At 47.7% G+C, this 23,226-nt stretch overlaps 1 protein-coding gene across 3 annotated transcripts in view; it reads left to right on the top strand.

The window, feature by feature from the left end:
- Positions 1-9,824: 9,824 nt before the first annotated feature.
- CPXM2 (carboxypeptidase X, M14 family member 2) overlaps positions 9,825-23,226 on the top strand; it is a 246,824-nt gene continuing 233,422 nt past the window's right edge. For 2 of the 3 annotated variants that reach the window (XM_077947807.1, XM_077947808.1), the window contains exons 1-2: positions 9,830-10,463; positions 21,321-21,419. In XM_077947807.1, coding sequence (XP_077803933.1) covers positions 10,160-10,463; positions 21,321-21,419 — 403 coding nt within the window. In that variant the 5' untranslated portion in view covers positions 9,830-10,159. Of the gene's footprint in view, positions 10,464-21,320; positions 21,420-23,226 lie in introns of all 3 variants that reach the window. The other variant, XM_001082168.5, reaches the window with a different exon arrangement.

Genomic DNA, 23,226 nt, shown 5'->3' with positions numbered 1-23,226 from the left:
GTGAACTCTGATTGGTTGGTTCAGGTGCGCTGTGAAAGTCCCAAAGTTAAACAGAGGTGTTGTTTTTCAGGAACTCAAAGTTACGTTTGTGACCTCTCTACTCCGCAAATGGCCGCTTGACTGTACTTTAAATTTTGGCTCAGTTAGCCAATGGTGATCCATCTTGAAAGACTGGCTCTTTCAGGTTCACATTTGTTCACAATACCCAAAGCATCAGATGTTTGAACTTGAAAGTTAACCTTCTCAGAAATAGAAATGGTTTCTTAGCTACCAAGCTTATAATGCAATGTGAAAACTTGCTTTCATTTGCATAGGGGAAACACACACACACACACACACACACACACACACACACATATAAACTTGCTTGGGTGGAAGGACAAACAAGGTGTTTGCTGCTCCCAGGAGCTCCTTCTCTGTTATGCCTCAGCCCTGGAAAAACACACTGGGTCTCAGCATGTGATTTACAACTGGAGCTAGTCAGTGAAGCCCAGGTGTGAAGGAATGATGCCAAGGCTCTCTTTTTTTAATATTGTATTTCCTGATTGTTCCCCTAAGGGTAGATGTAATTCAATTGGATTTAAACTACTGTGCCTCTGCTTTGATGTATGTTCAGTATTATGATCTCAGGTAATTGCAGCTTGAGAATTAGTGATCTATTTTTCTTACTGTATAAGGGTATTTATATTACAAAGTCCCTGGAGGGTAAAAGGACATATTAGAAATGCTTTTAATACATTGCATTTGTTTGCTTATTCTTTATGTCTCTTACTCCCTAAAAGCAATCAGAAAATTATAAAAGAATAAAATGTTAATCCTCTTTACCAGATAATTAGTGTGGGCTGACTCTAGAATGAAATACCATAAAAAAGGATTGATTCATTCAATTCAGGAGAAAAGAAAAAAAAATCTGTTAGGTTGGTTGTGCCAAGTCTTACTTTTTCAAATGGTAACATGTAGAAACTGTTTCAGTGACTTGTGTCCTGAGTTAATGTAATATTCTCTATTGGCACAAGCATTTTAATAAAAAATGCTTCTCAGCTACATTTATTTTAAGTTTATTTTCATTGGACTCATAATCTTTTATGTCTTTTATATGCACCTTTAATTATGACAGACACATGTTTCGGGAATGTCAGGAGCATGCATCTGCTCTCCCAATGGGTGGTACCCATCTGAATCCTCACCAGCAGTGCTCAGGTGCCCCAAAACTCCACACCATCACCAACACTTGACACCATCCAGCTTTCTGATTTTTGCACAGCTAATAGTTGTCAGATGACACCTCTTCATTTGAATTTGCATTTCTCTGGTTACTAATGGCTTTGAGCATTTCTTTATATGTAGTTAGCCTTTTGAGTTTTCTCTTCTGTAAATAGCCTGTTCATAGCTTTTGCCCATTTTCCTATCAGGACTCCTCTCTTTCTTCCTTATGTATCATGGATATTAATTTTTTGGCCATGCGTGGTGGCTCACGCCTGTAATCCCAGCACTTTGGGAGGCCAAAGCAGGCAGATTACTTGAGCCCAGAAGTTTAAGACCAGCCTGGCTAATATGGTGAAACCCCTTTTCTACTAAAAATACAAAAATTATCTGGGCATGATGGCAGGCTTCTGTAATCCCAACTACTAGGGAAGCTGAGGCAGGAGAATTGCTTGAACCTGGGAGGCAGAGGTGGCAGTGAGCCGAGACTGCATCACTGCACTTCAGCCTGGGTGACACAGCGAGACTCTGTCTCCAAAAAAAATTTTTTTGGTTAGACATTGCAGGTATTGTCTCCCAATATGTTATCTGCCTGTTCATTTTGTTCAGTGTGTCCTTTGTAGAACATTAGTCTTTTATCTTGATATAAGTAACCTCATTAATTCCTCCTCTTCTTATTTTTGCCTTATGGTTTGTGCTTCTGAGGTTTTTATTTAACAAGTTTTTCCCCATCTCTAGGTTACAAAGATATGTTTATACACTTTCTATTATTGTTATGGTTTCACTTTTCACATTTAGTTTTTTAATCCATTTGGAGTCCACTTTTGTGTGTGGTAAGGATCCAGTTTTAGTTTTTTCTGTAGAGAGAGCCAAGTTTCCCAAGGCCACATGGTAAAGAATCCACCTTGATGTGTAACATTCTCATATTGTGTGTTGTTCCCTAAATATTACACATAAGTCTGTACCTAAGCTCTCTATTTTCTTACATTGGACAATGGTCTGTCTATTTCTGTGCCTAAGTCCTCCCTTCCTTCCCCTTCCTTCCAGGGTCTCACTGTGTTGTCCAGGCTGGTCTCAAATTTCTGGGCTCAAGTGATCCTCTCGCCTTGGCCTCGCAAAGTGCTGGGATTAGAGGCATGAGCCACCATGCCCAGCAAGAATTGAATCTTTGATCCCAAGTTGCCCCATGCAAAAGCATAGGTATCTTTCCATTTGTTCAGAACATCTTCAAACAGATGCTCTATATTATGAACTGCTTTTCTAATTCAGATAATTCATTGATTTAGATAATCATACAACCTTTTTCTTTTGATCTGTTGACATGATAAATTACATAGGTAGATTTTTCTACCGTCGAAACATTTCTGTATTCCTGAAATAAAGCCTACTTAATTATACTTTATGGATTTTATGTATACTTTACGTATTTTAAAAAATAAGCTATTGGATTCAGTTAGCTAATATTTGACTTAAGATTTTTAATGTCTATATTTATAACAAAATGAGCCTTTTATATCTTATAATTTCATTCTCTGATTTTAGAATTAAGATTACATTAGCATAATAAAATTATCCAAGTAGATTTCCCTCTTTTTCAATTTTCTGTAAAAGAAAACTTTCAGGCCGGGTGCGGTGGCTGGTCCCTGTAATCCCAGCACTTTGGGAGGCTGAAGCAGGCAGATCACCTGAGGTCAGAAGTTCAAGACCAGCCTGGGCAACATGGTGAACCCCCATCTGTACTATGAAAAAATACAGAAAATTAGCTGGGCATGGTGGTGCAGGTCTATAATCCCAGCTACTTGCGAGGCTGAGGCAGGAGAAATGCTTGAACCTGAGAAGTTGATGTTGCAGTGAGCCAAGATCGTGCCATTGCACTCCAACCTGGGCGACAAGAGCGAAACTCCATCTTAAAAAAGAAAAAAAAAAAGAAAGAAAAAGAAAGGAAACTTTCTATAAGGTGGGAATTTCAGCTTTTAAAAAAGTTTAATAAATTCAACTGGAAAATAGAAAAATGATCTGGAACTTTTGTTTGTTTATTTGCTTTTGGAGACAGAGTCTCACTCTGTTGCCCAGGCTGGATTGCAGTGGTGTGATTATAGCTCACTATAACCTCAAGCTCCTGGGCTCAAACAATCCTCCTGTCTCAGCCTCCCAAGTAGCTAAGACTACAGGTGCACACTATCACTCCTGGCTAATTAAAAAGATATATATTTTTTGAGACAAGGTCTCACTGTGTTGCTCAGGCTGGAGTTCAGTGGCTATTCACAGACGTGATTATAGAGTACTACAGCCTTGAACTCCGGGGCTTAAGCAGTCTTCTTGCCTCAGCCTCTCAAGTAGTTTGGACTACAGGTGTGTGCCATTGCGCCTGGCTTAGAATTTTTTTTAATAAAGACTGACTGCCATTTTAATTTATTTAATATTATTGGTTTGTTCAGGTTCTCTATTTTTGTGTCAGCTTTAGCATTTTATATTTTTCTAGGAATTTATTAGATTTTCAAAGTCATTAGGTTCATGAGTTTATTACATTTTTAGTCTCCATCCTACCAAGTTCAATGTCTCTTGTGTGGTGGGGAGAGGCAGAGGTGTTCTCTTGCAGAAACATCAGTGAGACCCCTGGTTTGGGGTCTGATTGCCCGACAGTAGACTACAGGTGTGGGAAGTCTCTCCCAGCCCTGGGGCCTCATAGAGTGTGTGGACCAACTGCATTTGGCACTGCTGTTTCAGAGAGCCCTGTACCTTGACTGAGAGGATAGAAAGAGGGATGCCTAAACTCAGACCTTCCAAACCTTTGCTTCTGATTCTGGGCCAGAGCGTGGCAGCCCTGCCCATGTGGCAGTGATGGACTGGAGGCCGGGGGCTGGGGCAGCATCTTCCTCTGCTTTGCTTCTTGGCTTCTCACACTGAGTTCCTCTTCATGCAAATCTCGACTCCATGGAGATGATTGCCTCTTGTCTTTCAGGCTTCGTGCATTAAGTGACCACAGAAGCAGCTCCAGAACTTCTAAATTTAAAGAACTTAGATCTTGAGCACTCCTGATGGATGGAGAGGCTTGAGATTTACTGGAGACTAAAGCCACCCCCACCCATGACCACCCCAGGGTGCCCATGCTGTACCCTGACATACTATGCCAATCTGTCCAAGCGCATCTCGGGTCACCTGATGGGCCACCATTCCCTTTGGCCTGAGACTGCAACATGAGTGATGGAGGTGGAAATTTTGGAATGAAACAGTTGGGGGTTCAACTGACTCGATCACTTGTTAATTACATGACCTTCAGCAAGAGACTTAGCCACTTCTAGATTCCTCAGCTGTAAGACAGGGGGAGCTATTCTGCCCTCACAAAGCTTTGGGAGGATGGTATCAGTCAGGGACCCAGCAGGAGACAGAGGCACACACAGATGACAGGTGAATTAAATGAAGTGCAGAGGTGTGGGCAGGGATGTGGAGACAAACAGTGATATTGAGGCAAATGAGTGGAGGCTCAGGCTGTCAGGACTGCAGGGCTAGAGTTGAGGAAGTGGGTTTCAGGGAAGCCCAAGGATCCAGCCACCACCAGGACCCCTGGGCCAAAGTGGGTGGGGGGCATAGAAGGGTGGGGGTGGAGGAAGGGGAAGAAATACCCAGAACCCTTTCTCCTCACCTTCCTATCTCCATTGGTTAATCCCCATCAGAAACCAGAGGACAAGGGGACTAATTTACAAGGGCCTCCCAGTCTCCCAGGTACAGAGGCAAGCCCAGAGGGCTGAAGACCAGAGGGCGTGCAAACAGAGAACCCAGCTTACAAAGGTCAAATGTGATCACCCCTGTAAATGATCCTGCACATAGTAGGTAGCCAAGAAACACCGTGCCTCCAAGGCCTTTCAGCAGGCTCTGGTGTGTCCTGTGTTCAGTGTCTCTCCGGGTGCCTGTTCCTGTGGTTTCTGAAGAACTTTCGCAACAGCGTCTTACTGTTTACAAATGGAATATCTCATGCCAAAGCAAGTGTCCCAAAGGCCAAATTGAAAATGAAACCACAGAGTAGAGGCAATAGTGAGGAGAGGAATTAAGTTGCAAGAGGGATCCATGAGCTAAGAATAAGGCTTATCAAAAGATGCCAAATGTACAGGGTATGGGAGTAAGAACAAACATGCTGAAAATTAAATATGAAATGGGTAATTATGTAGTAATGAGATTGAGGACATTACAAAGGACACTGCCATTTAAACTACCACATCTCAACACAGTAATGAACGAGAAAAACCCTCCAGCTTTGTAATTATAATGATAGTTGCCATAACAACTTAGTATCTCTCTCCCTGTGCATCCATCTCAAGACTATATTTTTAGTAATGGCTGTGCCTGAGTATGTATTTTTCTTTATATAGCAGCTAATTTTTCAAATTAATGATCTTTCAAAAAAATTCCATTTTCATTCTCTCTGAAAGTGTAAGAGTCTCAGGGATAATTAGGGAAATGAGCAGGTGTGAAAAGTCCTGATGAAAAATGCTATAAAAATATTGATGTCTTGACAATATTTGTTTCAACAGAATGTTCTCTGGACCTGCACACTCTATTGTTCCTTGCCAAGCCGCTTAACATAAATCTCCTCTGTGGGCTCATAAATATTTGAAAAATTATTAGCCATGTAAGGTGTTTGAGGATTATTAGACAAGTATGGATTTATGTTGTATAACAGAAACTGGCTTAGCAGAATCCTGTCTAAGGGATGAATGAATGCACAGACATGGGCTTATTTTGCTTAGCAGAAGTGCACTTAGCAGATTCTCAACTGAGGCAAACAAACAATGGTTGACTTTAAAGAACACCATTTGAAGAACTCAGAAATCAGGGGGGGATTCTGAACTGCCATTTTGGTTTCCCAGTTTGCCCCCATTGCTACCCCTGACTGGAGTGTCTGGTTTCTGGAGCTCCACTTACCCTATGCAGAGAGACTCACAGCCCCTCCTGAGGGTTCCAGTCCTGAGTTATATAGACAAATTATTAGATTGAGAACAGAAAAAGTCTTAGAGAGAAACATTCTTTGGCTGATGCCATGAAAGACTCTAGGCAAGATTAGTTATGCAGAAGGGGTTATTGAAATTTTCTGTGTTTCTTGTACTCTGCTGGTTTCTGTGGAAGATGCAAAGTTAGCATATTATAATAATCACAGAGCTTATTGGTGCTGTGCAGAAGGCCATTAAGAGTCTGTCTTGGCCGGGCATGGTGGCTCATGCCTGTAATCCCAGCGCTTTGGGAGGCCGAGATGGGTGGATCACCTGAGGTCAGGAGTTTGAGACCAGCCTGGCCAACATGGTGAAACCCCGTCTCTATGAAAAATATAAAAATTAGCTGGCTGTGGTGGTGGGTGCCTGTAATCCCAGCTACTCGGGAGGCTGGGGCAGGAGAACTGCTTGAACCTAGGAGATGGAGGTTGCAGTGAGCCAACACGGTGCCACTGCACTCAAGCCTGGGTAACAGAGTCAGACTCTGTCAAAAAAAAAAAAAAAAGGGAACCTGTCTTATGGTTGTTGCCCAGTGGTGAGAGGAAAGAGCCAAGTTTGAGTGAGCTAGTAAGCCTTGAATCTCACCCAGAGGGGTTAGGTTTACGTGGGATTGGTTAACCCTGCAGATTCTTCAGGGAGCAAGGTTGTTAATGGGTGTTTTGGTTGGTGAGCAGAGTTGTTAATGGGTGTTTAGGGAGAATGAATGGCTTGTTGCCTTGAAGGAAGGGTGAACGGCAGGTCAGAGAGGCCCCAAAGCAGGAAGACCTGCTGAGCACAGATTCCCGTCATCTGCCATGGGTCTCTGAACCATGGGCTGAGTGATGGGCAGCGGGAACACAGGAAGAGGCAGATTAAGGAATGTGTGCCATGAGAGCAGCAGGACTTACAGCTATGTATTAGAAGAGGAAGGAGAGATGGGGCCAAGATGACCAGGGAGGTCTTCATCTGAGAAACTGAAGAATGCAGGACCCTTCCAGACAGATAGGTGAGAGTTGGGAGGAAGGATAAGGCTTGCAAACCAAGAGAATGAGGTCAGCTTTGCCACCCTATGTTCCTAAACTTCATGAGCTCTGACTGTGCCTTGCACATTTCCAGGACAGGCAGCACCAGAAAGAGGGAGCCAGAGGTAGACAAAGGATGCTCCAGGAACAGTGCCATGGGCTTCTGTGTTGGGAGAACTGGCATCAGTGCAATCGATCCTTGTTCTATTTGTTCTGCTTGCTTTAATTATGTGTCTCCCCAGGGAAAACAAACAAGCAAGCATTAATAGGGAGAGCAGTAATAAGTGGGACTCATTTCTTTATTCCAGGGACATGTTGAGAGGCATGTTTCGGTGGGGCTTTCTCTGGACACTTACCAGACACTGCAGAGCGGGTATATGTTATGTTACCTAAGAGGTGCTGAAAAGCAGTAAAATGTCTTCAGGACTCATGGGTTTGGGGCCATTGAGATGTATATGGCCTGACTTTAAATATTGGTTAAAGGCAGTAGAGCAGGGTTAGTCCTGGCCGTCACTAGCTTGCTGTGTGTCCTCGGGTAAATCTGGGTCTCAGGATTCTACGTAAAATGAGAGCGAGAAGATTCATCTTAAATTTGGACGCTATCAGAATTACTTGAGGAACTTCTTAGATATGCTAGTGCTTGAACCCACTCTTTAGGAGATTCTGAAGGTCTGGGGTGCAGCCTGGGTGTCCGTCTGCTGTTGAGCAAGCTCTGGGGGTTCTGATGGAGGTGGTGCAGGGCACAGTCCTGACCTGGGCAGCCTCTGCAGTCCCTCTGGCCAAGATGCCAGGCCAGCCTCTTGTTAGTGCTTCATACAGCTCGCTGGAACACTGGGTGTGTTGCTTGCTGCTGGAGCCGCTTTCTGTTTCACCACTGAAGACTCTGTTGTTGTCTGGAGTGCCTGGCTTCAGATAAAACTGTCCCCAAGAGTGAGCCCTGGGGATAGGTCCTGGAGGAGGGTGGGCGGGGATCCAGGGAGGGGCGGGGAGCAGAGAGTGGTGGGTGGGGAAGGGGACCCTCCTGCCCTCTTACCCTGGAGACTTCTGCTGGCTCTGGATTCCGGAGTGTCCTAAGGGTTTGACAGGCAGGACCAAGGCCTCCTGGTCCCTGTGGACAGGCCCTGCCTCAACCAGCAGGCTCCTCCTCTCCCTCTAGTCATTCTGCTTTGACCTTCAAACTGGAAGCCTGGAAGACTGGCCTAAAAGATAGCCTGATTGAGTGGCCTATGCAGAAAGAGAATGAGAGCCTTCCTGGCCCAAGCCCTGACCACTGTGGGGTCTCAGGAGCCCCCACTCTAGGGAAGTCCTCACTCCAGAGCAATGATGAGGCCTTGCCCTGGTGCCCTGACTCAGCTCAGTGGCATCCTAGGATCATACCACAGGCCTAGAGGAACTGGGAAGGTGACAGGCCAATGCAGGCTTGAGGGTCAGTCTGTCCCTGTAGTACACTCCATGAGATCCCAAAGACATCTATACCTGAATACCTAGAACAAGAGATAGTTAGGGAACCTGGCAAAAAGTTAGGGAACATGGCAAAATGGACTTTGCCGATGTGGTTAAGGTCACTACTTAAGAGAGGATGACTATCCTGAATTTTTTGGGTGGGCCCATCTAATCATACACTCTCTTAAAAGTAGAGAATTTTCTCTAGCTGAAAGGCAAAAAGATGTGGCAGGAAGGGAAGAGATTTGAAGCTGCGTCAGTGCTGGCTCTGAGATGCAGGGCCCACGTGCGAGGACCAGGGAGAGGCCTGGAGGAGCCTGCAGAAGACATGTGGAGGAACACAGGCAGCCAGCAGGAGGAAAGGCACCTCAGCCCACAGCCAGCAAGGGAACTGCACGTCAGTCCTACTACCGCAAGGAGCTGAATTCAGCCAATACCTGAGTGAGCCCGGAAGTGGACTTTTCCCCAGAGGCTCCCCTAAAAAACCCAGTCCTGCTGACCCCTTGATTTTGGCCTGGTGACACTTGCATCAGCCTTCTCACCTGCAGAGCTGTTAGAGAGGTGTTGTTTGAAGCCACTAGGTTTGTCATCGTTTGTTACAGCAGCAAGGGAAACGCATGCAGTCCTTTGGCTCCACATAAAGAATTCATGCAGAGTTGTCCAAAGTGGGAGGCCCTTTCTCAAAGGACCCTCTGGGCAAGAGCCTGCTCTTGCATGAACCACAAACCCTCTTGTGACCCCTGGATGGCTGCCCTGGGGTAACATCACTCTCTTTCCCAAGGCCCCACAGAATCACTGTCTCAGATGGGAGGGGGTTCCTCCAGGGTCCCTAAGCCCTGCTCCCAGGGAACTTTACACCCAGAAACCCCGGGAACCTCAGGAATTCCTCATTCCCAGTTCCTGAAACAGAAGCATGGCTAGTGGGAAGTCCACGTCTGCGGGATGGTCAGCACACGGGGCAGGAGTTTGAGAGCTGGAGGCTGCTTGGGCTCTGATTTACTTCAGGATCCCGGGCCAATCTTTTCTCCTCTCAGGTCACGTTTCTCCACCTCCATTCTCAACAAAGGAATGGAACAGCGGGCCTCAATGTTTTCTTCTAAGATTGAAACTCATTCGCGTCTCTGGGGAAGCAGGCCCCACATTGGCCAGCCTGTGGGGGAGGGGAAGGGGGCTAGGGACCGACTGCGGGGCGCAGGGGGCTTTCTTGGGCTTGGCTGCTTGGAACACCTGCCTCCAAGGACTGGCCTCGGCGGGGTCGCCGGGAAAGGGAGGGAAGAAGGAAGGGCGGGGCCGGCCCCCCTGCGCCCGCCCCGCGCCTCTGCGCGCCCCTGTCCGCCCCGGACCAGCCCAGCCCAGCCCAGCCCAGCCCTGAGGGCCGGTCACACGCGCAGCCAGCCGGCAGCCTCCCGCGCCCGTGCGCCGCTCTGCTGTGCCCTACGCCCCTGCCCCGCGCCAGCCTCTGCGCCCGCAGCCCGCCCGGCGCTCCCGGTGACAGTGACCCTGCCCTGGGCGCGGGGCGGAGCAGGCATGTCCCGCCCGGGAACCGCTACCCCGGCACTGGCCCTGGTGCTCCTGGCAGTGACCGTGGCCGGGGTTGGAGCCCAGGGCGCAGCCCTCGAGGACCCTGATTATTACGGGCAGGAGATCTGGAGCCAGGAGCCCTACTACACGCGCCCAGAGCCCGAGCCCGAGACCTTCTCTCCGCCACTGCCTGCGGGGCCCGGGGAGGAGTGGGAGCCGCGCCCGCAGGAGCCCAGGGCGCCCAAGAGGGCCACTAAGCCCAAGAAAGCTCCCAAGAGGGAGAAGTCGGCTCCGGAGCCGCCTCCACCAGGTAAGAAACTTTCTGCGCTGGGCAGTCCGAGGGGGCGCCGGTGGTTTCGCGCCTCCAGGGGACAGCTGGCTTCTCCCTGTCTGTGTGTCAGGGATGGGCCAGTCCCGGGAATCTCCCTGTTGCTGCCTCTGCCTCCCTAGGGACTGTGTCTGCGCTTCCTGCGGGCCTGCCCAGCTTGCCAGAACTTGGCCTTGACCCTGACACACATTTCAGCTCTACCTTATACCCTTAGGTAAAGAGGGAGCTGTGCAATTGGGAGGCTGCCTGGAGGGTCAAAGTTCTTGTTTCAAGCTTGAAATCCCCTGAGCTAAGGATCTTTCTGCTGGATACCTCTTACTTCTCTGCCTACTTCTTCAATCCTCAAATGCGGCTGAATTTCCGCTTTGGGGGTATGTATGGCTGGCTCTTTTGGCAGATGGCCTTCTGGGGAAAGTTCTGCCAGTAGGCCTTTACCCAGCTGTGTCCCTTCTCAGCTCCCTCCCTCCCACTCTCAGTGGGCCCCTTGGGTCCTCTGCCCGGCTGGGGCAGGATGGCACAGCCTCCGCTGGGGAGTCTGTGCCTGGAGTCTGCTGCAGCCTGAACTCTGTTTTAGGGGCTGCCTGGCTGCCTGTGGTGCTCCGTCTTTCATCCAAGTCTCATACCCTTCTCAAATCCATCTTCAGTTTCTGCCAATCCCATTTTCCTAGGAAAATGACTTCCATTAAATGACGTAGTTTATTAACCACCTTGTGAAGTGGGGCTTCCTCTAGTTGTTCCAAATGTTCTTTGCTCAAATTTCAGGGGCTGCAGGCCTAGTATTTCAAGAGTGGGGCATGAGCAGGAATGTGGCCAAATTCTCTGGCCTCGCAATGGCCTTTCCTGAAAGGAGATACGTGAGGGTGCCACTGTTACAGGGCTCCGAGTGTGGAAGGCATCATCTTTGATTGGTTAAACTGCTCATGGAAGTCAGCAGCTAGGGCAGTGGGAAAGTGGAGGAGGGGTGAGGACACAGAACTCCTGAAAGGGTGGACCTATCTGAGCATCCCCCTTTGCAGAGGCCCTGGCATGCTTCCATTGTGGACAACTTTGAATGGGCGGGGATTTCTGAGTTGTGTGACAACCCTGAACACATCCAGAATTTCCAGTGTCTCAGGGAGAGTTATGGGAATTCAGATGTGTAAGAGCCACTGTGGCCTAATAACAGGATTAGGAGTGGGAAGAGACTCATATTTGTAGAATGTAGACTGTGACTCCATTAGAAACTTTATGTGCCAGTTTCATTTAATCCTTTCAGTGGCTCCGAAGGGTGGGTGAGGCTCAGACAGTTTAAGTAATTTGCTCAGTGTCACTTGCTGGCTTGGGAGATTTGAAAGCCTTTCTCCTGTCCTTTTAAACTCAAGGCATTTTTGGTTTGGTAGTTTGAATCAAATCCATGTGCATTCTAGTTTTTTTTTTTTTTTTTTTTTTTTTTTAGTGCCTGCAACATGCTTAGCTCCACGCTGGGCATGGTAGGGTGGTATAGGCAGGAGACATGTATGTTGGGTTCTGGCAGTCCCTGGGAGTGGTGCCAAGGGGGAAAGTGGAAGGAGTCCCAGACTGGGAGTCTGAAGACGGGGCCTAACACCCATGTTTAGGGCTCATCAATTCGGGGATCTGGGATCATGGCTCTGTTTCCTGAGCTTTAACTTCATCATCATTTGCAAATAGGAAGACTGCACCTACCACCTCGCTTTACTTTGTCGATTGCTGTAAAAACCTTCTAACGAAAGCTTCCAGTGTGCCTGCCAGCTTCTGTGCTAGTCTTCCTGTGAACCTTTCATTCATTCCACAGGCTGTTAAAAGAGCCTGCTGAGCACCGGTGCTGGGTGAGATCCTAGGCATGGGGAGAGCAAGACAGTCCTCTTCCCTGCCCCCCACCACATGGAACTAGCTGGGGACTCTGAGAAAGTAATGTAGTTGTGCTGAGCGTTGCACAGAAGTGCGGGGAGTTAAGGAAACATAAGCTGGGGGAGCTCACTGAATCTGTGGGGGCTTGGGTAATGCTTCCCCGAAGAGGTGATGTTTAAGACTTGACAAGTAAGTCAGCTTTTATCGTCCTGGGGACTCGTGCAAGTGACCGGACATCATTCCTAAGATAGGTTTCTTTCCCTACAGAAAACATCTCAGAAAGTCACAACCAGGCCTGAGCTGTGTCCACAGACTAATGTGTCTGCAGACTCAGGGGTTACATGGGGAGGTGACTCTCTTTAGTCCCGGGAGAAACAGCTCTTGCCACTCTTGGAATGGGGTCTCTGGAGGAGAAATCAGAATGTAACCTGAATATGCAAGAGAAAGCTCCTTTGCTTTTGGAAGGCCATCTTGCAGGCAGAGACAGGCCATGGGGGAGCCTGTTTATTCGGTGTCTAGTCTCTGCTTTTGCAGGACGCTTTGCCCAGTTCAGCACGGCCCTGGCATCTGCCAGGATCTCCAAGCCCCATACTGAAAACACATCTTCGGAAAATCCAGAGACTCTGATCAGAGGCCTGCTGGGACAGCTGCCTCCGGACCTGCTACCATGTCAGCCTTGTTTCTAATGAATTTTGGGGGGCTTTTTTAGAGCTCTCCTCAACCATGGCAAGACAAGTGTGACATTTATCTCATATTTTTAACTCCTGTCCTTTTTTATTTTGGTGTTTGCTCAGCAGAATCCTCTGCCCTGGACCGGAGTGGGAAGACTGGTTTAAGCATGAACTTGGTTAGGGGAGTCAGTGACAGTTTTGCGCAGTTAAACTACACTAGGAGAAAATTACTTTTTTCCACTTTAAGTAGTGGCTTGATCTATATGCTGCTCATGGTGTAACAGAAGCACTTATCTCCGCATTGGATTGTTTTGGAATATCTTAGGAAGTCACTTACATAGGAAGGAACATTGGACTGTGGCCTGGAGTGTTTAATGCAAACTTCTGTACTTTGCTTCACTGGGTGGATGATGCAATGCTATGTACCAGGCACTGAGGTGGGAGTGAGGGGTTCAATTTAGAGATGCATAAGAGTATAAAAGCATATATAACTAACTAAAAGTCTATATGTACTTTATCTTTGCAGATGATAAAATATTTCCCAGATAGCTTTTGTCTTGCATAAAAGTGAGTTCAAGGAAAGATGTATTCAGCAAGTGATTCCCCAGTGAATTTCCAAACAGGCAGATTTTCTATGTTGTAGGCCCCAGAAGGGAGCCCTCTTTTAACCCTGTAGGGGGTTTATGCAAGGAGCTGAGGGCATTGGGGATTTGATCTGGGTGTGGGTTCTGGCTTTGACCATTGGCTGTTCTTTCACACCACCACAGAAATGCCCAGTGGGCATTACATGCTGACGTTCATGGAGATGCTTGGAGAACGGAACCCTTTGGATAGTTGAGAATATTGCATTTTCCATGAGTGACTGACAGGTTTCTGGAGAAGTAGAGCCCCAATATGCTCAAGAGAATGGAATCTTTAAAAACATTTATTTAAGTTTTTATTTTGAAATAATTATAAGCTCACAAGAAATTGCAAAAATAGTACAGTGAGGCCCCATGTACCCTTTATCAGCTCCCGCTAATGGTAACCTCTTAGATGATTCTAGTACAAGATATTTCAGTCTTGGCAGGTTTGATGTTTTGGGCCAACCGTGTGTTTGTGTGTGTGTGTGTGTTGTGTGTGCATGCCAAAAGGGGAGGAAGGGGGTTGCCTTCCTGTGCATTGTAGGATGTTTAGCAGTGTCCCTGGACTTGAAATTGGATGCCAGTAGCACTCTCCCCCGTGTTGTGACAACCAAAAATGTCTCCAGACATTGCCAAATACCCCCAGGGGTTTGAGAATCACCGTTGTATACAGTATCAAAACCAGAAGGTTGACAGTGACACTGTTAACTAGATTACATGCCTTACTCAGATTTGACCAGTTCTTACATGCATTTGTATGCATGTTCTCTGCAGTTTTTATCACATGTCCAGGTTCATGGAACCACCACCACTATCAGGATATGGAACTGAAGAATCTTTTTCTTAGGTTGCAGTAGGATTTTGGTACTGTACAATTTCTGAGTTCCTCATTGTGAACACTCATCCATCCCAGAATTTTAGAACTCTAAGGAACCTAAGTGGAAACTGAGCACAGATTCTTGCTTATTGCAAGATTCTAACAGTGAACCGCCCAGCCTCTGCTCATAGGCTTCCATGGATGGACCTTTCAGTGAATGAAGAGTACTTATTGCTAGAATGTTCTTCCTCATATGGGCTTGACAACGTTCTGCTCTCTAATTCCATTTATTTAGCTGTTTCGAACTGAATTTGACAGTTTCTAGATCCCTGCAGTTGGAATGATTTAAGGCCATGGGAGTGACTCTCAGGTCCTCAGTTTTCGTTATCCCAGGGTTAAACATAAGAAAAGGGGCCACATTTTGCACGTGCAAGTGGATTTGGGGGTGTCTTACTTTGCATGCTATCTTCAAATTGATGACCCTGGTTTGCAGCCATATTCCTTTTGAAGAATAAAATAGAACAGAAAAATAAACCATAGTTATTGAACTTACCCTTTTCCTCCCACTTGGCAGTGACAAACAAATCAAATAATAAGCTGAACTATTGATTTGAATGAGGGATTTGAAGATTTTATTTATTTCTCTCTTCATTGCACGTTGGGTTAGAAGTAGGCTTGGATATGTAGTCTTTAAATTTGAGTTTCTGCTTAGTCCTTTGTTCATAGCTTTCTTCATGTGCTGGTGAGAATGAGCCACTGTTTGAATGTGGCCAAACCCACATCACCACCATAGTCTTGAGCCCACGGAATTTGCAGAGGGGGCAGCGAGCCACGTTTGTGTGTCTGTACTCAGAATAATTGAGTTTGCATTTTGTACTGTGCTGTGCCCCAGTTGCAGGGGGGAAATAACCAAAGAGTTGTTCTTTGAGCATATTTGGTTGTAAACAAAGCCTTTTCTGTTGTGCATGCTGTGAGCCAGTTGGTGAAAAGGGCTTCACATTTAAGCTTTCCTTCTCTTTTCGTGGTGGTTTGCTGCCTTTGGCTTTTGGATGGAAATGTCTTCTCCTGGGAAAAATGGGAGTGTAAGGATTAGGAGGCTGTGTTTGTAAATATTTCAGTAAGTACTTTACAAAGCAATCACAATGCTATTAGCATACCTAAACAATCAACAAGCAATCCTTAATGTCAAATCATATGCTCACTTTAAGAGTTAAATCCAAAGTGTTTTGTCCAGGTAAACTCCCTACAAAATTCCAAGGGAGAGGACGTCATTTCCTGTACATTAGCAAGCAGCTTTCTAAGACACCACCTCCATTTCCAAAATGCCTTCCAAAGTCAACTATTAATGCTGGCAAATTTCCTCTTGCCTGTGCCCAAGGTTCCAGAAACCAGGGCTCGCGCATGGATAATAAAGGAGGACACTCCCACGTTTGCGAAAGCTGGCCTGCGTGCTGTGGTTCTTAAAAACAGCCACTGTGTTTTCTCTATGCCCCAAGTGTCCATGGCTGCCGGAGCTCATGGCACCTTTAGCGTGGGGACAATGGCAGCCTGGCCCTGGAGCCTTGACTTTTGAGGTGGGGGTTTTCTCTGGATGTCCCTAAGGGTCCAGGGAGCCTGAGCTCTCAGGCTTGGCATCTCCAGCAATGGCTCTGCCCTCTGTGGCCCTCTCAGGCCCCAGTCACTGCAGCTACCTCTCTGGGGTCACAAAACCCAGGAAATTAGGGTTTCTTTGGATGGCCCCTGGAAGGGATGGTATCCACATCTGGCTGGCAGCCAGCTGGCTACTCATTGGGCATCATAGGCTGGTTGACATGGCACAAAACACCTTCAAGTGTTAATTTAAGCCCCTGATGTCACAGATTTGTATGGAATGCCTGGTTCGTGCTAGGCACAGGTAGGTGCCCCATGGTGAGTTTTTTCAGGATTAAGAGAGAGCTGAGGTCAAAGTCTGGTTCTGCCACTCACGGGCATTTGTGACCTCTCCAAGCCTCAGTTCCTCAATGTGGCATGGGAACAATTAATAACCTAAGCTTTTGGAGGAGGTGTGCGATCGGATGGGTCAATGCCCAGCCTCCCAGCCTCCCAGCCTCGAAGCCTCTGGAGGGGCAGCTCAGAGGTGTCTCCCCTCCCAACCCCACCCTGAGTCCCCAGCCAGGTTGAGTCCCCATTGGGTCCTGCCAAACAACACAGCCTAAATTATTGCTATTTCCCCTTTCACCTTTTCACCTGTGCTACCTGAAATCTCCTCCCTGATACAGCACTGTGCCCAAGGCCTTCTTGTCTCAGGCTCTGTTTCCAGATGGAATCTAAAATGAGACTGGCAGGTACCAACAGCTCCCTGCACAGTGTCTGCACATACCCACCTGCTGCTGTTACCGGGGTGTCTCTTTAAAGGCAAAGGACTCTATTTGGTTGCAAGTCAGAAAGGCAGCTGCTGGCTGCACAAAGGGCGAGAGTGGGGGACCACAGGGCACTGCTGCCCCAACCAAGCCCACTCTTCCTTATGCCCAGATCTGAGGCCAGGTCTTCTACATGAAAGGCTGACCCAGAGGAGGGCAGGACTGACCAGGCAGGTTTCCCAGAGAAGACACAATGGAGAGAGAGAGAGAGAGAGAGAGAGAGAGAGGGAGAGAGAGAGAGGCAGGCCATGGGATTTTGATGGGTTGTTCGATTGATTTTGGTCTAGTTTTGGTAAAAAGTTCTTAGACAATTTCACAAGTACCTCCATGTCTAGCCCACAGCCTCCCCTCCAGCTCCCATCAAGGTCATTGAGATGGATGGAAGCCAGCGCATCAGTCCACTGCTCAACTCACCCTTCAGGACCCACTGATCCCCTGGATTCTTATTTCCTCTGGGAGCTTCCTGTCCTCAGAATTGGATAAGGGTGCAGGCGGTTCCTCCCTGTGTCGTGGCCCTTTCCCTGCCAACATCACACAGAGCAGGAGTTTCTCACTGCTTTTGTTTAGATTTTTGTGTTCACCTGTGAAGTTCTCCTGGCTCTGCTTGTGTGAGTGTTCCCAGCAGATCTGGTGTGTTTGTGGTGATTTAGCCTTAGTGCTGCAATTCTGGGGAGCCCCAGAGAACCTCTTTGGTCATTTCTTTCTCCTAATGTGGGTTCCTTAAGCAGAAGCAGGCAAGGACCTCAGAGCCCTGGGCTGGGTCCTTCACTGTAGGAATGCAGAGCCAGCTGGACTGGAATTTCCTGGGGAAAATGCAAAATTGCAGCAAAGCATTTTTTTTTTTTCTGGCTTCTGGGGGTTGCTACTGTAAGCCCTTTGTATAGTGAGGGGAAAAATAGTTCTCTATTAACCAAGAATTATATTTATCACTGTAGACCAGAATAGAACATGTGGCCCGCATTGGCAATTCAGTTTGCTACTTTTAAGGAATTTGGTTTTGTCATGCAGCCCAGATGGAGATGCTGGCTTGATCCTGGCCCCTTCTCTGCACACTGTTTCCATTTTGCTTTCTTCTTTCATCTGCATGGACCATATGCCGCCTTTCTTGTTAGGAGAGAGGAAGGGGCTATGAAGGGGGGTCCTGTGTGCTGTCTGTGAAGGGCTCAGATTTGGAGTCAGTCTCCAGCTCTGTCCCCTCCTGGCTCTGTCCGTGACCTTGGGCAGCTCTCTTCTCCCCTCTGAGCATCTGTATCCCCATCTATAAAATGGTATGCAAAGACCCTATTAGAATCTATGTGAAAATGCCTTGTAAATTTTGAACCATGCTATGCACATTAGCTATTATTCCTCCAGCAACTGGAATAGCTCTTTGTGATGGGTGAGAAGATATAGGTCTTGGTCAGTGAGGGTGCAGGCCAGGGCCAACCTAAGCACTTCAGGCAGCATTTTTGTTTCCTGCTGGTAGCTTCCACCATGGCAGGTATTGTTGCCTTCTCCTTTCACTGATGAGGGAACCGAAGTGTAGAGAGGTGACGAGGTCATCCCAGGACACACCTGTGGGTGCAGGGGCAGACGTGGCAGCACCCCAGACTGGAACCAGGCCCTTAGGCCTGTACTCCCAACCGCCAGCTGCCTCCTCCCCAGCGCAGGCGCTGGGCCCCTGTCTGCTATCTCAGCCCCATCTGCCACTCCCTTCGGGGAGTCTGTTCCCCACATGTTGATCCCAGCCCCCTCCCCCTGCCAGGAGAGTCACACTCTCAGTGTAGTAGGACCTTTGCCTGACATCCAGACTTTCACTGGAGTCCCAGAGCTGAATGGGGCCATTTCCTCATAGGCCTGAATCTGCCTGGGCCTGGGGTGCCCAGGCCACGGTGTTGTGGTGTGGGGTCTGGCAGGACTATGGTGTGGGGTCTGCCCAAGCCGTGGTATTGCGGGCTGTCCAGGCTGTGGTGTGGGGGCTGCCCAGGCCATGGTATTATGGTTGCGGGGTTGGTGGGGGGTACCTAAACCATGATATTAGAAGCTGCGCAGGCCACGGTATTGGGAGCTGCCCGGGCCATGGTGTTGTAGTGTGGGGGCTGGCTGGGCTGTGGTGTGGGGGCTGCCCAGGCAGTGATGTTGGGGGGCTGCCTGGCTCCCTCTCTCACTGCCTGTTCCATGGAGGGCCTATGGAGGTGGCCCTGGCTGAAGGAAGGCTGTCGTGAACACCATCTTCTGGGGAAGGCTGGAATGGGCATTATTTTCCAGAACTTTGGCTTTTTTTCTCACATATTTTGCGTAATTTTTTCCTTTCCTTTTCTTAAAACATCTTATATTTCTGCAAAATCCAACTCAGCCTTATCAGAAGTTATGCTCCTGATTTTGTGGAGCCACTAAGGTCTTTACGGAGCTCCAGTCAGGCTTTTAAGGAGGTGGCCTCCTTCCACGGTTTTCCCACCAGCTGGGATGTTCCCACCCACAGAAGCAGGACACAGGCCAAAGCAGCATCAGGCAGAGATGTGGGTTCAGGTCTCTGACTTGCCCTCCTCCTCTGGCCTTTACAGAGGTTTCAGTTAATTGGCTTCTAGACACTAATGGGGACACTTAATTTTTTTATTTTATTTTAAGCTTACATGGAAATGAAAGATACTTCCAGCAGGTACCACCCAAGAATATAACAAAAAGGGGGTTTCCTTTGGCTTGGCCCAATGTACCCCTTGAATTTCTTGAAGATTTAAGGTTTTCTTAATAAGTGTCCTTTTAGCAGGTGACTGTAACATAGTCGGAAATGATTTCATTATTGGAAGAATCCACCAGCTGATTTTGGTATTTCAACTGGCTTTTAAAGTTCAAGCTAAGTTTCTTTCTCCACAGACCTGCCCTGCCTCTTGTTTTCGTTTGTCACTCACTGACTGGTTCATTTGTTCATTCATGCCTTCATTCATTCATCACAGCCTCCTAAGTCCCAGACTCTGGAGACAGAGCAGTGAGCAAAGCCAGAAGTCATCCCTGTCTCATCAACAGACACATCCCATTGCCACTGGGATGCTGCCACCCAAGATGGGTGCAGAGCTGCAGTGTGGCCGCCAGTGCCCCGCCCAGGTCTTCTTTCCCCACAGGGACACACAGGCCCCAGATACCAGGAGTCTCCTCTTCAGGCAGCTCACACCTGCTTCTACCTCTGCAGAAGCACCCTTGGAAGGCTACATCTCCCATTCTCAGGCTGTAGCCAGAAGCCAACTGCAGTAGAAATGACAGCTCCTTGTCCCGAGTCAGGACAACCGTGTGTGTAGTTGCTGCTCCTGTGGGATGGGCTGAGCCTGACTCTGGCTGAGACCACAGCCTTGCTTAGCTCCTTTCCTCACCCCATCCTACCTCTCTTCCTCTCCATCTCCCTCAATACACCTTGTGCATCCAAACCCCTGCATCAGGCTCTACCTAGAGGCAACCTGACCCAAAGCAGGTGCTATCAACTTCCATCAAAGTGGATTTGATTTGGTGGGGAGGTCAGGAAAGTTTAAGGAAGCAATGCCAGAGCTGAGATTTTCAGGATCAGTAGGAGCTAATTAGTTTGAGAGTGAAGGGAAGGGAAGTGTGCTCCAGGAGGAACAACATAGTACAAAGTTCTGGTGAAGAAGAAGCATGAACTGAAGGCTAAAAGGAGGCCTGTGTTGCTGGAGCAGGGAGAGGGGGTGCAGTTTGAGAAGGAACCAGGGGGCCAGCAGGAGCGTGGCAGGCAGGTGTCTCAGGCTATGGCAAGGAGGCTCCCCAAATGGTGGCAGCATCCTTATCTACAGGTGCCAAGCCAGGGCCTGGGAGAGAGTTAGGTTGGAGAAGCCCAGCAGGGTGGAAAATGCTAGCTCTGGGGTCACAAGTCTGAGGCTCCACTTCCAGTTCCAGAAACTACAAATGATGTCTCTGGGCCTCAGTGAGGATCAAATGTACTACCCAAAAGTATTCTTCAGTCATTTTTTTTCTTTTTTTTTTGAGACGGAGTCTCATTCTGTCACCCAGGCTGGAGTGCAGTGGTGCGATCTCGGCTCACTGCGAGCTCCACCTCCCGGGTTTATACTATTCTCCTGCGTCAGCCTCCCAAATAGCTGGAACTACAGGTGCCCACCATCACACCCAGCTAATTTTTTGTATCTTTAGTAGACACAGGGTTTCACCATGTTAGCCAGGAAGGTCTCGATCTCCTGACCTCATGATCCACGTGCCTTGGTCGCCCAAAGTGCTGGGATTACAGGCGTGATCTTCAGTCTTATAATAGTAACAATGTGCAGGTGTACGTTGTTTTTATTAGGAGTGTTTGTTCTCCTGGGTGTTTCTAATAACACATTTCCTTTCCTTTAACTAGAGACTCCTTAGAGTCCAAGACACCATCTTTAGGAACAGGGGAACAGAAGGGGAGATGGCTGCTGTGCAGGAGAGGACAGTTGAACTCAGCATCCTGAACCAGCTCTGACATATGTGAAAGTAAAGGCATCTCTCTCCCCCTTTAGGTAAAAACAGCAACAAAAAAGTTATGAGAACCAAGAGCTCTGAGAAGGCTGCCAACGATGATCACAGTGTCCGCGTGGCCCATGAAGATGTCAGAGAGAGTAAGTGAGGCTCTCACAGAGCCCCTACACCAGTCCTAGGCCCTGTTCAGGGAGGGTCGGCGGGTACAGGCCCCTGGTGCAGCAGCCCGACTACAGATTCGTGAGTGTGGGGCTGCCTGGGGCCTGCTGTCTATTCTGATCGATGCTGCAGGGGAGAACATTCACGGCAGCTTCTGCCCGCATTCACACTTGTGCACTGCCTCCCAACTCACAGCCAGGTTCTCCGATTCAGCTGCAGTCAGTTTTGAATTTCCTGGAGCTCTTGGTTGCTTTCCCCACCTCTCTCTCCTCAGAGACAACATTATTTCCTTTCTTGTGGGACCTCTTAGCTGCCCATGGCCTTGAGTGTGCATTTCTTATCTCCCAACCTGACCCAGGAGCCTCTGGGGTCAGAGATCAAATCTACTTGCAAAATATGCAGTGCTGGGCCGGTGTCTCACAGTCATGTGAACACAGTGCACCTTTAATTGCTCACCTTGGGATGTTCAAAGGTATGAGTCTGAGACTCATGAACGATCTCTGGCCCACGAGCTATAGCTATTGCTATTAACTACTGCCATTATTATTATTGGATCATTATTATTCTAAACTGTGGTAACCAGGATCACATTTCGGCTAAAATGAGTATTAGTAATAACAGCCATTTATTAAGCACTTACGCAGTAGCTAGGCACTTGGCTGAGTGTTTGGCCTCTGACTGTGGGTATTATTATTATCATTATTACCCATATTTTACAGATGAGGAAAATGAGACATGGTAATGTGCATAATTTACCGAGGGTTATACAGTTTCTATGTGGTAAAAACAGGGATTTGAACCCAAGATTTTCTGATTCTAGACTTTTTGGTTAGCTTAAAATAAACAATGCATTTCACAACTTTGCATTTACAGAGGCAGGACTTTAGCTGCCATGCGAGTCCATAAACCACGTTACAGAGTTGATTGTCACAGATGGAAGTGCGTGCTTCCTTAGGCACAATGTAATGATTTGGGGCAGTGTTTCTAACCAAGAACTTGCCATCAAAGAAATCATAGAGATGGCTAATAGTGCATCCTCAAGTGAAAACAGATGTCAACAACAGTGACCTTCTGTGGTCACTCACCAAATGAAAGTTTATTCCTTCTTAAAGTGGGCAGGCGTGCACTCCACCCATTGCTCATTGAGAGCACTCATTGGACCAGGAGACTGCGTTCTGCACAGTGCACGCTGTGGCTGTGTTTCTGCTGCTTGACCCTGACAGTGTGGTTCTTTGGGGTCTTCTCTAAATGGGGGGTAATAGGACTCCTCACCTTGAGTGGACCTTGGACATTGGCATTTTGTGCCCAAGCAGGCTGATAAAACACCAGCTGTTTCTTCAGGATTACAAATGCCACAGGGCTGACGTGGCTTTGAGAGTTGGTCTCGCCTCCCTGGGTCTTGCTGCCATCAGATTGGATCCTGGTACTTCTTCACGGCCTTGTTAATTTTTAAGTGCTTTTAAACATATTTTGCCCAGATATGTTAGTAGCTTCAGCAGAAGGGTTGGTTTAAATTATCTTAGTTCTTTATTATCAGAATTGGAAGTTCTTAAACTTTTGGGGAGACATTTTCAGAAAGATTTTTGAAGACTCAATTACACACACACACACACACACACACACGTCTAAATTTGCCTTCTTTTCTGCCATGGGTACACCCCTCCCTACTGGCCCACCCAGGATTGCTCCCCTGCCTTTGGCCTCAAAGCTCTGTCAGGTTGGGATCACTGGTCTCATAGGCAGTCATCAAGGCTCTGGTTCATTGAATGCCCTAGATGTGATTTTAGC

This window comes from Macaca mulatta, chromosome 9 (genome assembly GCF_049350105.2).
Source record: "Macaca mulatta isolate MMU2019108-1 chromosome 9, T2T-MMU8v2.0, whole genome shotgun sequence".
NCBI classification, from domain to species: domain Eukaryota; kingdom Metazoa; phylum Chordata; class Mammalia; order Primates; family Cercopithecidae; genus Macaca; species Macaca mulatta.
The sequence above is the reverse complement of the archived record's forward strand: the minus strand, read 5'-3'. Positions and strand labels throughout refer to the sequence as shown.